This window comes from Chiloscyllium plagiosum, unplaced genomic scaffold (assembly GCF_037043375.1).
Source record: "Chiloscyllium plagiosum isolate Xiang-an unplaced genomic scaffold, Cpla_swu_hap1 HiC_scaffold_9, whole genome shotgun sequence".
Taxonomy (NCBI): Eukaryota; Metazoa; Chordata; class Chondrichthyes; order Orectolobiformes; family Hemiscylliidae; genus Chiloscyllium; species Chiloscyllium plagiosum.
Genome location: NW_028270147.1, coordinates 23,332,916 through 23,348,048, shown reverse-complemented (window position 1 = coordinate 23,348,048; position 15,133 = coordinate 23,332,916). Strand labels below are relative to the sequence as shown.

Below are 15,133 nucleotides of genomic sequence, written 5' to 3'. Positions count from 1 at the left end.
TCCTTGCCCCCTACACACACACACTAAACAAAATGTTTTCTCTGAACATTAAGCCACTGTATTGTAAGTTTGTTTTAAGTGATTTTATTTCTTTTTAAACAGTAGGGACTCAGACTGGAATAGGAAGTCAGAATGTACCCGGCAAAAAATAACAAGCTGTGATTTGACCAGCCTGATACAGAATGTAACGGAGACCTATTTTGCTGAAGTGGAGACCTACAGTGCAGAATTCACAGAGGAAATCAATGAGCCACCTGCGGTCACATCCTCCCCCTTCCAACCCTTAAAGGACAGTAAGTGTCACTGATTATTCCTGCACCATGGGGCAGCCTGCATTACGGAGTTTACAGCAGTTGGTATAACATGTTCTTTTGTCGTGACTTGAAGATAGTAAAATGTTCCAGGATGTTTCACAGGAGCTTTATCAGACAATGTTTGACTGTGCCACCTAAAAGGAAATTAGGAAAGCAGACCAGCAGGTCGGTTGAGATCTTGAAGTCATTTTTAAGGCGGGACATAAAGAGGACAGGGAGTCAATGGAGTTTAAGGAGGAGATTCCAGAGCCTAAAGCTAAGATAGCTAAAGGCATGGTGACCCGTGCGACAGCGATTCAAGCTGAAGATGCATAAGAGGCCAGAGTTGGAGCAGTACAAAGATTCTGGAGGATGGAGAAGTGCGGTTCTAAATCTTGAGGATGTGAAAGAGATGGGGAGAAATGGGTCCCAGGGAGGGACATGAAACAGGTGTGAGAAGGTCAGAATTGAGACATTGCCAGACCAGGAGACAGGGTGGATCAGAGAGCATGGAGAAATGGCTAGTGATGCAAGATTTGACCAGCAGAGCTTTGAGAGAACTAGTAGAGGTTGAATGGTGGGAGAGTGTGGGAATAACGTACCATTAACTGGGATCTACCCTCTTTCTCACTGAAACAGAATGTTGCTGGAAGCATACAACAGGTGTTTCACAAGCTCCAAAGAGAAAAGGCAATATTTATGATGAAGGGATGAATCAGAAAAGTCTATTTTCTGTATAAATACTGACGTACCTATTCCTTTGCTCCCTGCATTTAACATGTTCCCATCCAGTCTGTACTGCCAAAAATATACTCCTATCTGCACTCATCCCTTTTCCCACAACAGACCACTGGGTTTGAATATTAGTAAACATCAAGTACTCATCCAAGTACCTGTTAAAGATTGTGAGGTTTCCTGGCTCAGCTACTTTCCCAGGCAACTATCTCCACCAACCTCAGGGTGAAAATGGTTTTCCTCCAATTCCCTCTAAACATAGATCACAGAATAGAATCCCTACAGTGTGGAACAGGCCCTTTGGCCCAGCAACCCTCTGAAGAGTATCCCACCCAGACCTATTCCCCTATTACTCAACACTTAGCCCTGACTAATGCATCTTCACCTACACATCCCTGAACACTATGGGCAATTTAGCATGGCCAATTCACCTGACCTGCACATCTTTGGAATGTGGGAGGAAACCTACGCAGACACTGGGAAATTTGTAAACTCCACACAGGCTGTCCCCCTGAATCTGGAATGAAACCTAGGTCTCTGGCACTATGAGGTAGCAGTGCTAACCACTGTGCCGCCCTCATCCTGCCTTTCACTTTAAAATTATGTCTCTTTGTATTGACTTTTGAACTAAGGGAAACAGCTACTTTCTATTCACTCGGTCCTTGCCCCTCATAATCTTATACAACTCTATCAGGTCCCCCCTCAAATTTCTCTGCTCTAAAGAAAACAACCTAACCTTATCCAGTCTCTCTTCAAAGCAGAAATGTTCCATCCCAGGCAACATCCTGGTGATTCTCCTTTACAACCTCATCAATGCAATCACATCCTTCCTGCAGCACAGGGACCAGACTACACACGGTACTCCAGCTATGGCCTGACCAAAGTTCTGTCCAGCTCCAACATCACCTCCCTGCTCTTCTAATCTATGCCAAAACTGACAGAATTGTAAGCCTACCTAACTATCCCATTATCAGTCCTGCCATTTGTGCGGAGCTATGGACAAACACCCCAGATTGTGAGGAGGCAGTGGCCTATTGGTATTATCAAAGAGTATTAATCTAGAAACGTAGCTAATGTTCTGGTACCCAGGTTAGAATCCCACCATGGCAGATGGTAGAATTTGAAGTCAATAGAACAAAGGTGTAATTAAGAATCGAATGATGACATTGAAATCATTATCAGAAAAAACCCATCCAGCTCACTAATATCCTTTAGGGAAGGAAAGCTGGTTAACCTTGCAGCGGAGGATTATTTCATTTGCAAACTCACATAGTCAAAATGTAGTCAAAGTGTTCCCCGCATTACACCCATTGATACCAGAATTTGCATTTGTAATGATCAATATAGTGCCTGTTGTAACTGGCAGCAATGTCTAGCGTTGCACAAGTACAACTGAATGTAGGACTCAGTAGTATTTGTCAGTGAAGGCCTGCTCCCTCTGCAGGGTATGCTGATGCAGTCAACAGTTAGTATCTGTCATTTTATATGAGCTTCAATCTTTTACACTTAATTCTGGTATATAAAAGAATTGAGGAGAAAGTGAGGTCTGCAGATGCTGGAGATCAGAGCTGGAAATGTGTTGCTGGAAAGTCGCAGCAGTGTCTCCGAAACGTCGATTCTCCTGTTCCCTGGATGCTGCCTGACCTGCTGCGCCTTTCCAGCAACACATTTCCAGCTATAAAAGAATTGAACAAGTTAAGCTTTGTCGGGAGAGTTAGCATTGAGTATACCAAAGTGTGAATGCTGCTCAAGAACCACTGTCCCTGAAAAAGTAATTTTAAAAAGATGGAGCGTCATTCTTATCCCTTCATCATTCCTAAAATTACGACAGTTTTATAAAAATCATATCCTTTACCTTAAATGTCATGTGCATTGCCTAATTTTCATGTTTGCATTTAGTAAATCACGAGTTTAATTATAATACATGCTTTGTACTTCCGGTTTTGCTGTTTGCAAGAATTCTTCAATCGGATTGGCTGCTCAGTCAATTTGATGCCGTCACCATTACATGTGTGTTCCACAGTATTTTTCAAAGGGAAATATCAATGTACATGTTTGCAATATCCACTCCTCATTCTTCTTTAAAAAGGTGGCACAGTGGCTCAGTGGCTAGCACTGCTGCCTCACAGCACCAGGGTCCCAGGTTCAATTCCAGCCTTGGGAGACTGTCTGTGTGGAGTTTGCATGTTCTCCCCATGTCTACATGGGTTTCCTCTGGGTGCTCCGGTTTCCTCCCACAGTCCAAAGATGTGTAGGTTAGGTAAATTGGCCATGCTAAATTACTCATCGTGTTAGGTGCATTAGTCAAAGGGAAATGGGTCTGGGTGGGTTACTCTTCTGAGAGTCGGTGTGGACTGTTTCCACACTGTAAGGAATCTAATCTCATTACTGAATTCCACTGTGTTCTCATTAATAGCACCAGATTCAGAGTCATGTCAGAATAAGCAAAAGGATTGTTCTAGATCTGGTTAAATCACTGTAGGCTGGTTCCTTTTGAGGTTACTGGCTAACACTGTCCTTTCACTGATAACTACTCAATGCAGGCTAACAAATTGGACTGTTAGATAACGTTTCCTGAAGAAGAGCTTACGCCTAAAATGTTGACTCTCCTGTTTCTCGGATGCTGCCTGACTGGCTGTGCTTTTCCAGTGCCACACTCTTCGAGTCTGATTTCCAGCATCTGCAGTCCTCACTTTCTCCCCGTTATGTTGCAGAGTAAAAGCAATCAAAGAATATTTTTGCTAGATATTGTATATGTTTGTTTAATATGCTGATTTTTTTTAATATTCTAGCTGACATTGGAGAAGCAAGTTTTCAAATTTTTAAAAAAAGTAAAGATGAGGTCAAAGTGTTAATAGAAGATCCACTTACTGGCATCAAGTTTCCTAATAAGACTTCAAAAGCACTGCGTGATATCTATGGGACAAATCTCAAGTACAAGGTGTTTTACTGGAAAGATGGCACAAGTGGTCAGGTTTGTTCAATCATTGTGGCAAATTTGTATTTTCTATTTAGATAATCCTCGCTGAATGCATTCCTGATTAAAAATAGTAATTTTTAAATAACTTTGTTTCTACAGAAAACTCAAACTAACAACAATCAAACAATACTAATTAAGATTGACAAGGGAATCAATTACTGCTTTTCTGTTCAAATCCACATTACATCTCCATTTAAAAATGGCCCAAAATCTCAAAGCAAATGTACAGATCTTAAAACACCAGGTAAGCACTTTTATATTTGAAACAGTAGTCCAAGTTTATTAGGGACCACATCCTTCAAGTACACTCTGTATCTAAGGAAGTGAAATTGCTGATTTGAAAGCATCATTTGGAGATGCTGGAAATAAAAGCAGAAAGAGTGTTAGTAGAGAGAGATGTCTTTATTGGACTTGAAACATGAACTCTGAGTTTCTGCCTCCACAAATGCTGCCAGACTTACTTTCTACAGCACTTTCTGCTTTTACTATTGTTGATGCTTATCCAGAGAACTCTCTTCTTTGTGTTTTAAAGAAAAATAATCTAGGTAACCCTTGACCAGGGGACTCACGGTATCTTGCAAATTTCATTCATTTTAAAAGCTCTTAAAAATGTGGAAAACCCCTCAATGAATCTAGTGAACAAGAAATTTTTTAGTAATCTCCCCACCAGCATATGTGAAGAGATTGGAGAAAATGGAGGGCAATGGCATAGAGCTACTTTCATTGGTCTTTTAATGCAGACACCAGCCTGATATTCTAGGGACATGAGTTTGAATCCCAACATTGTAAGTAAAAGTCTGGATTAAAACATAGCCTGATGGTGACCACTGTGAATGGTTTTTTAAAAAAAGAAAATCATTTGATTCATAAATGTCCTTGAGAGAAGGATATTTGCCTTCCTTACCTGGTCTGGCCTATATGTGACTCCACACCTCTGTTGAACAATAACTGCCCTCTGGGATGGCAGTACATAGAGACCAAGCCAGTATTACCCACATCTCATGAACAAATTAAAATAGACAGGGACATTGCTAGAATGGAGAAATTTAAGCAGGAATTTGATAAAGGTGTTAAAATCCTGGACTGTTTTGAGACAGTAAGTAAGGAGAAATTGTTCCCAGTAGCTGAAAGTCAATAACCAGAGCTCTCAGATTTAAAGTACTTGGTGAAGGAACCAAAGTGACATGAAGAAAGCTCTCTCTCTTTTACACAGTGAGTTATTGTGAACCGTCTGACAGAGCCATAGAAGCAAATTCAACAGTGAACTTCAAAAGTGAGTCTGATAAATATCTATGGAGGAAATAAATTACAAAGTTTGACAGGGGAAGAGCAGGAGAGTAGAATTGGATTACTGCAGCAGAGTAGGTAGAATAGACCAAGAGGTGTCCTCCTGGGTTGTATTATTCTATAAATACAAGCTCATACTAGTCTTGTAGATTTTGTAGTGATACAGATTGATGCATCTGCCAAGTACAGACTAAAACTATGAACCATTCATAATTCTATTGAAGGTTCGTTGTGACTCCCTAAAGCCTGTCCACCCATCTGCAAGGTGCAAGTCAGGAGTGTGATGGCAAACTCTCCACTTGCCTGGATGAGTGCAGTTCAAACAGTGCGCAAGAGGCTCAGAGAAGCCTGCTTGATTGTCATCTGCTACTTTCCACATTCACGTACTCCCTTCACCCCTGCTGCACAGTGTGGACCAACTACAAGATGCACTGCAGTAATTCTCGAAGGCTCTTCTGTCAATACCTACCAAGCCGGCAATCTCTGCCACCTGGAAGAAAAAGAGATGATAGAATATTCATTGTACCAGTTTCCAAAGTAATCCCTTAATTTATGCAATAAAACCATAAGCATTGCAACAAGTGCAGCAGCGTCAGAAGAGGAGGGCAGGTTAATGTTGTTGGTGGAGACCTTTCATTAGAACAAATCCAACTTATTTCCTGAAACGTTAACTTCCTGTGCTCACTGATGGGTTTCTTGTGCATTTCCAGCAGTTTGTAATAATGTTTGATTTATGTTATATACAGTTTCAGCCTCTTCCTCATCATATTTTTCTCCTTTCGCTCCTATTTTAGAGTATGGGCTTGGCTTCTATGCTTTAATAGCAGTAGGAGCACTACTGGTCATCAGTATTATCATTGGAGTGACAGTGTGTTTGTGCAGACGTAAGGCTGTTCACAACAGTGCGGAAACAAACCCTCTGAAGACGATGTCGGCATAATTCAAGGAAATGGGCAATCACTCCTGTCACCAGCTGCTGGTTGGCTTTTTGTAAGAGTTTTGTAAGATTATGACTCTTGTGAAAGTGTACCTCACAGACATAACTGACCATTCACAGATTTATGGTGAAAAGAAATATTTTGTTTCTATGAAACATTTATCGATGTACCAAGCAAGCAAGAAACTTTGATTTCTGAGGCACTAATTGCAAAAATAATTCTGACTTATTGATTGATATGGCAATTTCATATCTTTTTAACTCTTATCAATTTTTAAAGGATGTACTGAAATATTGTGCAAGTATGGGTGTTATAAATTTATTTTATTTATTTAATGACTAAATCTTAACTATTTTTCTTTGACTGAAGTGCACCTTGAGGAATCTTTTGTATATTGGGTGTTTGGAATTTTCTTGTTGGTCTATCAAAGGGGAATATATCTTTTTTTAATGTGTTTTAAATATTTTTATTAGAAATAACTGACAGTACTTAATAAGTGATGGTGGTTGGGTGCAAATAAAACACTTTTAAAAATTGTGTATCGCTTTATTATGTGGGAAGTTTGCAGAGTTTTCTCTGTGATCCACTTGCTGTGTCCTTTCAGAAACTGGAGTACTACTGTAGCTGTAACTTAACACCACATACACATCAATGTTTATAATATCATCTTATTTTTTCCATTCCCTGTTGCTGCCAATTTTTCTTCTACTTCACCTTTTGGTGTTTCTGTCTTTCACCGGTTCAGTATTATATAGAGTCTTGGAATCATGGGTCTGTTTCCGTGCTGTACATCTCTATCAGTCCAACTTGCCCATGCTGACCAGATATCCTAACCTAATCTAGTCTCATTTGCCAGTTGTTACTGCTTTTTTAATAGGAAGCAAAACAGTCTTTGTTACAAAAGAAGAACTTTGTGGCCAATTTTGGTCGCACCTTACTCCTATAAAGTGCAGTGGTAAGCTTAGTCCTACATTGAAGGACCACAGCTATTCAGACAAGTCAAGATCCTGGAGTCACCCATGCTTTGCAGCAACATAGACTTAAGGTGCCCTGAAAGAACCTAAAAAAAAAGTAATTGGATTGCATGCTGATTGAGAAATGATCCTAGTTTGAGAGATTTGAGGATGACACCAGTTTAAATGATGCAAGATGAGGAATGGATTGGATGTTAGGTGGTTGTTTTGTGTCGAGCATTGATTTTCTGAACTGTGACCTGACTCTGCAAATGGCATAAGAAGCAAAGTGGGGTGTGTTGAGAGACTTTCATCTCCATCAGCGTCAATGTCCTTCTGCATCCTGCAAGGGTGAGAGCCACGACTTGCTCCTTTCTACTTCACACTTTAACTCTGTCACTGTGCCCAACCCTCCCCAGTAAGCTTCATGGTTTACCAGACTCACTGTTCCATGCAGCAGCACCTTCCCTCAATGGGTCTTGCCCAACCCCACAATCCTCCCAAATGTTTATCCTTTCCTGTCTTCTGTACTTCCTGTTCACTAACTGGGATGTGCTACCACTAACAGCGGTTATGTCCACTTTCATTATACTCAACCCCTATCTGCGTCCCCTTGCAGGAAAAACTGGCCCATTCCTCAGGCTAATGTTTCCACAACATCTTGGATGCCGTGAGTGTAATCCCTGACCTGGCTGGGTATGGCAGGACTGACAGACTGAGATTGGATAATGTCCTTGATTGAATGTGGCAGCACCCGCTGAGTGGTCACAAATCTCCTAACTTGGCTGAGGACTATTCTCCTTAGAATCTGACATGGACATATGGTTGCAGTGTATTTGCCACGTAACACATGCTGTAGGTGTGACATTGATGTGCATCAACACATCCACCCCTTGACTGGTCAGAACTGGCAAACATCTCAAGACAGAGCTATTATGTGCTCCCAAGTAAAAGCAAGGAGAGAAGTTGCTTTCTTGCCATTGAAGGAGCCCTGAGATGTACCTGTACATATTCAGGAGATGTGTCTGTGCCTGATAGGAACAATGGCAGGTGTTGAGCTCATAACTGCAGTGTGAAGTGCTGCACCATGAGTCCAAGATTGGCCATAATGATGCAGTGGGCCTGGTGTTCTGTCAATGTTGGTGTCTGTGGGAGTAGTCACTGCCCATGAAGTAGGCCATGTGGTGTAGTCATGGCCTGAAGAAGACACAAGCAAGCTACAGCAGATAACCACTCAGACTTTCAAGACAGGACTTAGTTCCTTCAAGTTTCTCGCTGGCACCAGGGAGAGTAGCAGTCTGCACAGGAATGAGGCAGGATAAGATCAGAATGAGGTGGAGATAGAGTCCTCACCATTTAGCAGTGAGATTCTCTGCTAGCCATTGAAACTTGAACAAGCAAAACTGGATTTTTTCTCTTGATGTTGAAAATTGCATTTCTCTCACTCTTGCCATAATCTCTCAACCTCTGCTCAAGGGCTGGGAAGATTTTACCTTTTTCCTCAATTCTGGAGGACATCAGGGTTGTGGTATCTTCTGCATATTTGCCCGGTGCCGTGGGTGGTCATCCTTTACATGCCTTGAAGGAGAGGTTCAACTAGTCAATCAGTATCACAAGAGAAAAAGCATTGTTCAGATATTGGCCTGTTTTTTATTCATTCATGGGATCAAGGTGTCTTGACTGGGCCAGCATTTATTGCCCATCCCTAATTGCCCAGAGGACAGAAAAGTGTCAACCACATTGCTGTGGGTCTGGAGTCACATGTAGACCAGACCTAAAGGGCATTAGTGAACCAGGTAGGGTTTTCCAACAATTGAAAATGGATTCATGGCCATCATTCGACTCATAATTCCAGATTTTTAAAATTGAATTCAAATTCTACCATCTGCCATGGCAGGAATCGAACCTGGGTCCCCAGAACATTATCTGGGTCTCTAGGTTAACAATCCAGCTATAATATCATTAAGTCATTACCTCTCTGTTAGCTTGACAAGGCCCCTGGACATGATCCTTGGGTCCATGGGTCTTAAAAGAAATGGCAGCAGAGACAGTGGATACGTTGTCTCTGATCTTCCAAAATGTCCTAGATTCCACAAAGGTCCCAGCAACTTGGCATATGCAAGGCCACGAAAATAAAGGTTCCTTAGTCTAACCAGTCCATTAGCAAGATGCTGATCTGATCAGATCAGATCACAGCTCTGCACTGCTGCCACATTCACCAGACTTGGAGCTATATCATCATTCCTTCATTGGCATTGGGTCAAAATGTTGCAACTTCCTCCAAACCAGCCCTGTGGGTACTTACACCATAGGAACTGCAGAGCTTCATGGGGGGAGCTAACTCATGCACAAAGCAGTTAGCTGTGGGCAGTAAATGCTGGTTTTGCCAATGCTACTCAGATCCCACATTAAATAACAAAATTGTTCTTCCATGACAGGAGCACATTCTACCCTCCTGCCAAATAGGGACATTCATCAGAGTAAGGAATATCAGACATTTAACACCTAAAAGACTAACTCTTTAGGTATCTTATGGATAAATATGCAGTATACGGGTTCCACATGTGGATAGCATACTTGATGTGTATTGTTTAGCAAATTTCATGGGATGCTCATCAAATGCATTATTTTGGAAGCAATGGACCATATCCTAGTTCAATTACCATTTCAACTTCCTCTCCCACTCCATCAAGGACATGCAAATCCTGGGCGTCTTCCACCACCAAATCCAAGCCACCCGTTGCCTGGAGGAAGAATGCCTCATCTTCTGCCTTGGGACCCTCCAACCACATGGAATCAATGTCAATTTCACCAGTTTCCTCATCTCCACTCCCCCACATCAACCCAGATCCAACCCTCCAACAGGCCCACTTGACCTGTACTACCTGTCCAGCTTCCTTCCCACCTATCCACTCCACCCTCCTCTCCAACCTATCACCATCAACCCCTCCACCTTCATCCAACTATCGCCTTCCCAGTTACCTCCCCCCCAACACTCCCAACATCCTCCCCCCCACATATATTTCTGATGAGGAGCTTATGCCCTTATCAATTCTCCTGCTCCTCGGATGCTGCCTGACCGGCTGTACTTTTCCAGCGCCACACTTTTCAACTCTGATCTCCAGCAGTCCTCACTTTCTCCCAGTCTCCTAGTTAAACATAGACACAATGATGCATTTGAAAATTCAATGGGATCGAGCTAAACGTTGTTCAAGTCTACTTGATGATTTGCCTTGTCAGACAATATATTACACAGCATCTGTGTGCAATAACCATGGTGAGTTCAACAAATTGCTTTCTGACCTCTTCCCATGTTTAGTGAATGTCAGACGTCTACGACACTAAAACAGTCTTTGTACAGGCTATTCTTCCAGCCTCCTCAACCAAAGTGTGACTCCTCACCTACAAAAGACCTTCTCGGTAACCACCGGATGAAACACTTACAAAGCAATGTCTGGGGATGATGCTGTGTGTGTGACTTCTAATATTTAGTAAATTTAATGACATTTACTTACTGCCAGAGCTATTGTAAGGCCATTAACTGAAAACATTCTGAGTGTAAGTCCAGGAGCAGGCTGTACTCTATACTGGTAGCATTCATGTCTGAACAGCACCAGTGAATATTTGTGAGATGTTGCTGGTGAACATTATTAACAGTGAAGGGATCATGATATAGGGGAAAGCATAACAAAAATCCCAAACAGTAATAATGTGTTATCTTGATGATGACTTTTTCTTGTTTCCTTCATATAACTTCAATAATAGTTACAGTGCAAGACTTCTCCTTTCTGAATGCAGGCTATATGCACCATGTGCACACAATTATTCCCAAGTGAGTGAGCAAGTACCATTTCTCAAGACTTCCCCAGTCTGTTCTGTTTCAGTCTTTCATCTGAAATGAAATGATTTTTTATGTAAGACCAGCTAACCTTTTTGAATTACTTTTTTAAAAAATGGGTTTCACACTCATCAGGATGGATTATGTGAACACAAGTAAAATACCATGGATATTAGAGATCTGAAATAAAAAAAACAGGATCTCAGCAGGACTGGCAGCGTCTGGACAGTGGGAGGGAAAACCAAAGTTCCAAGTCTGCTCTGACTCTCGACAAATGCTGCCAGATCTGCTGCGATTCTGCAGCATTTGCTGTTTTTATTTGACTTGTGTGAAGGCGGATGATTGGGACACTGCTCATATTGGCCCCAGAATCAACATCAAGCACACCATCACTGGAACGCAGTCAACCAACTTTATAAAATAATCTCTCAGCTATATATTTCCCCTTTCTTACATCAGCTGTTCTCTATCGATGTACAATTGTGAGCTAGCATTGTCTTAAAGAGGGCGGCACGGTGGCACAGTGGTTAGCACTGCTGCCTCACAGCGCCAGAGACCCGGGTTCAATTCCCGACTCAGGCGACTGATTGTGTGGAGTTTGCACATGAGACAATAGACAATAGGTGAAGGAGTAGGCCATTCAGCCCTTCGAGCCTGCACCGCCATTCAATATAATCATGGCTGATCATTCCTAATCAGTATCCTGTTCCTGCCTTATCTCCATAACCCTTGATTCCACTATCCTCGAGAGCTCTATCCAACTCTTTCTTAAATGAATCCAGAGACTGGGCCTCCACTGCCCTCTGGGGCAGAGCATTCCACACAGCCACCACTCTCTCGGTGAAGAAGTTTCTCCTGAGCTCTGTCCTAAATGGTCTATCCCGTATTTTTAAGCTGTGTCCTTTGGTTCGGCACTCACCCATCAGTGGAAATATGTTTCCTACTGTCCAATCCTTTCATAATCTTATACGTCCCCCTCTCAATCTTCGAAACTCAAGGGTATACAAGCCCAGTCGCTTCAGTCTTTCAGTGTAAGGTAATCCCGCCATTCCAGGAATTGACCTCGTGAAGCTACGCTGCACTCCCTCAATAGCCAGAATGTCTTTTCTCAAATTTGAAGACCAGAACTGCACACAGTACTCCAGGTGTGGTCTCACCAGGGCCCTGTATAGCTGCAGAAGCACCTCTTTGCTTCTATACTCAATTCCTCTTGTTATGAAGGCCAGCATGCTATTAGCCTTCTTTACTACCTGCTGTACCTGCATGCTTGCCTTCATTGACTGGTGTACAAGAACACCCAGATCGCTCTGTACTGCCCCTTTACATAAATTGATTCCATTGAGGTAGTAGTCTGCCTTCCTGTTCTTGCTACCAAAGTGGATAACCATACATTTATCCACATTAAACTGCATCTGCCATGCATCTGCCCACTCACCTAACTTGTCCAGGTCACCCTGTAATCTCCTAACATCCTCATCACTTTTCACTCTGCCACCCAGCTTTGTATCATCAGCAAATTTGCTAATGTTATTGCTGATACCATCTTCTATATCATTAACATATATTGTAAAAAGCTGTGGTTCCAGCACGGATCCCTGCGGTACCCCACTGGTCATTGCCTGCCATTCCGAAATGGAACCGTTTATCACTACCCTTTGTTTCCTATTAGCCAACCAATTTTCAATCCAATCTAGTACTTTGCCCCCAATACCATGCACCCTAATTTTACTCACTAACCTCCTGTGTGGGACTTTATCAAAAGCTTTCTGAAAGTCCAGGTACACTACATCTACTGGATTTCCCTCGTCCAACTTCATAGTTACATCCTCAAAAAATTCAAGAAGATTAGTCAAGCATGATTTCCCCTTCATAAATCCATGCTGACTCTGTCCTATCCTGTTACTACTATCCAGATGTGCAGTAATTTCATCCTTTATAATAGACTCCAGCATCTTTCCCACCACTGAGGTCAGACTAACTGGTCTATAATTACCTGCTTTCTCTCGCCCACCTTTCTTAAAAAGTGGTATAACATTAGCCACCCTCCAATCCTCAGGAATCGACCCTGAATCTATTGAACTCTGGAAAATAATCACCAACGTATCCACGATTTCCCGAGCCAGCTCCTTCAGTACCCTGGGATGCAGACCATCAGGCCCCGGAGACTTATCAACCTTCAGACCTAACAGCCTCTCCAACACCAAATCCTGGCAAATATAAATTCCCTTAAGTTCAGGTCCTTCAGCCACTGTTACCTCAGGGAGATTGCTTGTGTCTTCCCCAGTGAACACAGATCTGAAGTACCCATTTAATTCCTCTGCCATTTCTTTGTTCCTAGTAATATATTCCCCTGTTTCTGTCTTCAAGGGCCCAATTTTTGTCCTAACCATTTTTTTGCCTTGCACATACCTAAAAAAGCTCTTACTATCCTCCTTAATATTCTTGGCCAGTTTACCTTCGTACCTCATTTTTCCTCTGCGTATTTCCTTCTTAGTAATCCTCTGTTGCTCTTTAAAAGCTTCCCAGTCCTCAGTTTTCCCACTTATCTTAGCTATGTTATACTTTTTCTCTTTTAACTTTATATGTTTCTTTACTTCCCTCGTCAGCCATGGCCGCCCATGCCTCCTCCTGGGATCTTTCTTCCTTTTAGGAATGAACTGATCCTGCAACTTCTGCATTTTACATAGAAATATCCACCATTGTTCCTCCACGGTCATCCCTGCTAAGGTATTGCACCATTGAACTTTGGCCAGCTCCTCCCTCATAGCTCCATAGTTCCCTTTATTCAACAGAAGTACTGTCACTTCCGACTGTACCCTCTCCCTCTCAAATTGCAGATTGAAGCTTATTGTATTATGGTCACTACTTCCCAATGGCTCCTTCACTTCGAGGTCTCTGACCAATTCTGGTTCGTTGCACAATACCAGATCCAGAATTGCCTTCTCCCTGGTCGGCTCCAGCACTAGCTGCTCTAAGAATCCATCTCTGAGGCACTCCACAAAGTCTCTTTCTTGAGGCTCAATACCATCCTGATTCTCCCAGTCTACCTGCATGTTAAAATCCCCCATAACAACTGTAGTGACATCTTTGCGACAGGCCAATTTCAGCTCCTGATTTAACTTACATCCGACATCCAGACTACTGTTTGGGGGCCTGTAGATGACTCCCAAGAGGGTCTTTTTACCCTTAGTATTTCGCAGCTCTATCCACACTGACTCTACATCTCCTGACTCTAGGTCCCCTCGCGCAAGGAACTGAATATCGTCCCTTACCAACAAGGCCACCCCACCCCCTCTGCCCGTCAGTCTGTCCTTACGATAACACGTGTATCCTTGAATATTCATTTCCCAGGCCCTGTTCACTTGAAGCCACGTCTCAGTTATCCCCACAATATCGTATCTGCCAATTTCCAAAAGAGCCTCAAGCTCATCCATCTTATTTCTAATACTTCGTGCATTCTCCCCGTGTCTGCGTGGATTTCCTCCGGGTGCTCTGGTTTCCTCCCACAGTCCAAAGATGTGCAGGTCAGGTGAATTGGTCATGCTAAATTGCCCGTAGTGTTAGATAAAGGGGTAAATGTAGGGGAATGGGTGGGTTACGCTTCGGCGTGTCAGTGTGGACTTGTTGGGCCGAAGGGCCTGTTTCCACACTGTAAGTGATCTAATCTAATCTAATCTAATCTAAAAAAATCTAATCTAATCATAGTCGTCGTCAGATGATAACTAATTGCAGAATTAATCTAGACCCTGTTAAATGATACTTAACATGTCTGATTGATGGGACCTTCAAGTATTGAAATAGCGCGATCTTTGAACTCGACACCTGCATGGGAACTGAACTTCATTCACTAGATCATAGGTCGAATAGGCAAAATATTTACTTCATAAATATCTGCTGAGACATATTTTACCAAAATCTGCTTCAGTGCACACTTACCAGTCCACTCATGCCAGATATTCCTCATACGAACCCTTTTATTTATTTCCATGTAGTCACTCTTTTACTTTACCTTTAATCTATGTTTATGTCTCTTTTTGTATATTCCTCATTAAAAAGACTATTTGTTACCTGTAACAGTTCAGAGGCAATTATAGTTTAGCAGTTGTTTT

General features: G+C 42.3%; 1 protein-coding gene and 1 long non-coding RNA gene across 2 annotated transcripts in view; one reads left to right on the top strand and one right to left on the bottom strand.

Moving 5' to 3' along the window:
* The window catches only part of LOC122554197 (tissue factor), a 23,073-nt gene extending 16,303 nt beyond the window's left edge, over window positions 1-6,770 (top strand). Inside the window, exons 3-6 of the mRNA XM_043698848.2 lie at window positions 103-293; window positions 3,821-4,002; window positions 4,108-4,252; window positions 6,090-6,770. Of these exons, the coding sequence (XP_043554783.1) occupies window positions 103-293; window positions 3,821-4,002; window positions 4,108-4,252; window positions 6,090-6,235 (664 nt within the window). The 3' untranslated portion in view covers window positions 6,236-6,770. The remainder of the gene's footprint in view (window positions 1-102; window positions 294-3,820; window positions 4,003-4,107; window positions 4,253-6,089) is intronic.
* LOC122554199 (uncharacterized) lies at window positions 5,654-15,133 on the bottom strand. Its single transcript, XR_015758113.1, has 3 exons — window positions 15,093-15,133; window positions 8,680-8,764; window positions 5,654-5,785 (listed from the first exon to the last, which is right to left on the bottom strand). It is a non-coding gene; the product is annotated as an uncharacterized LOC122554199 (long non-coding RNA).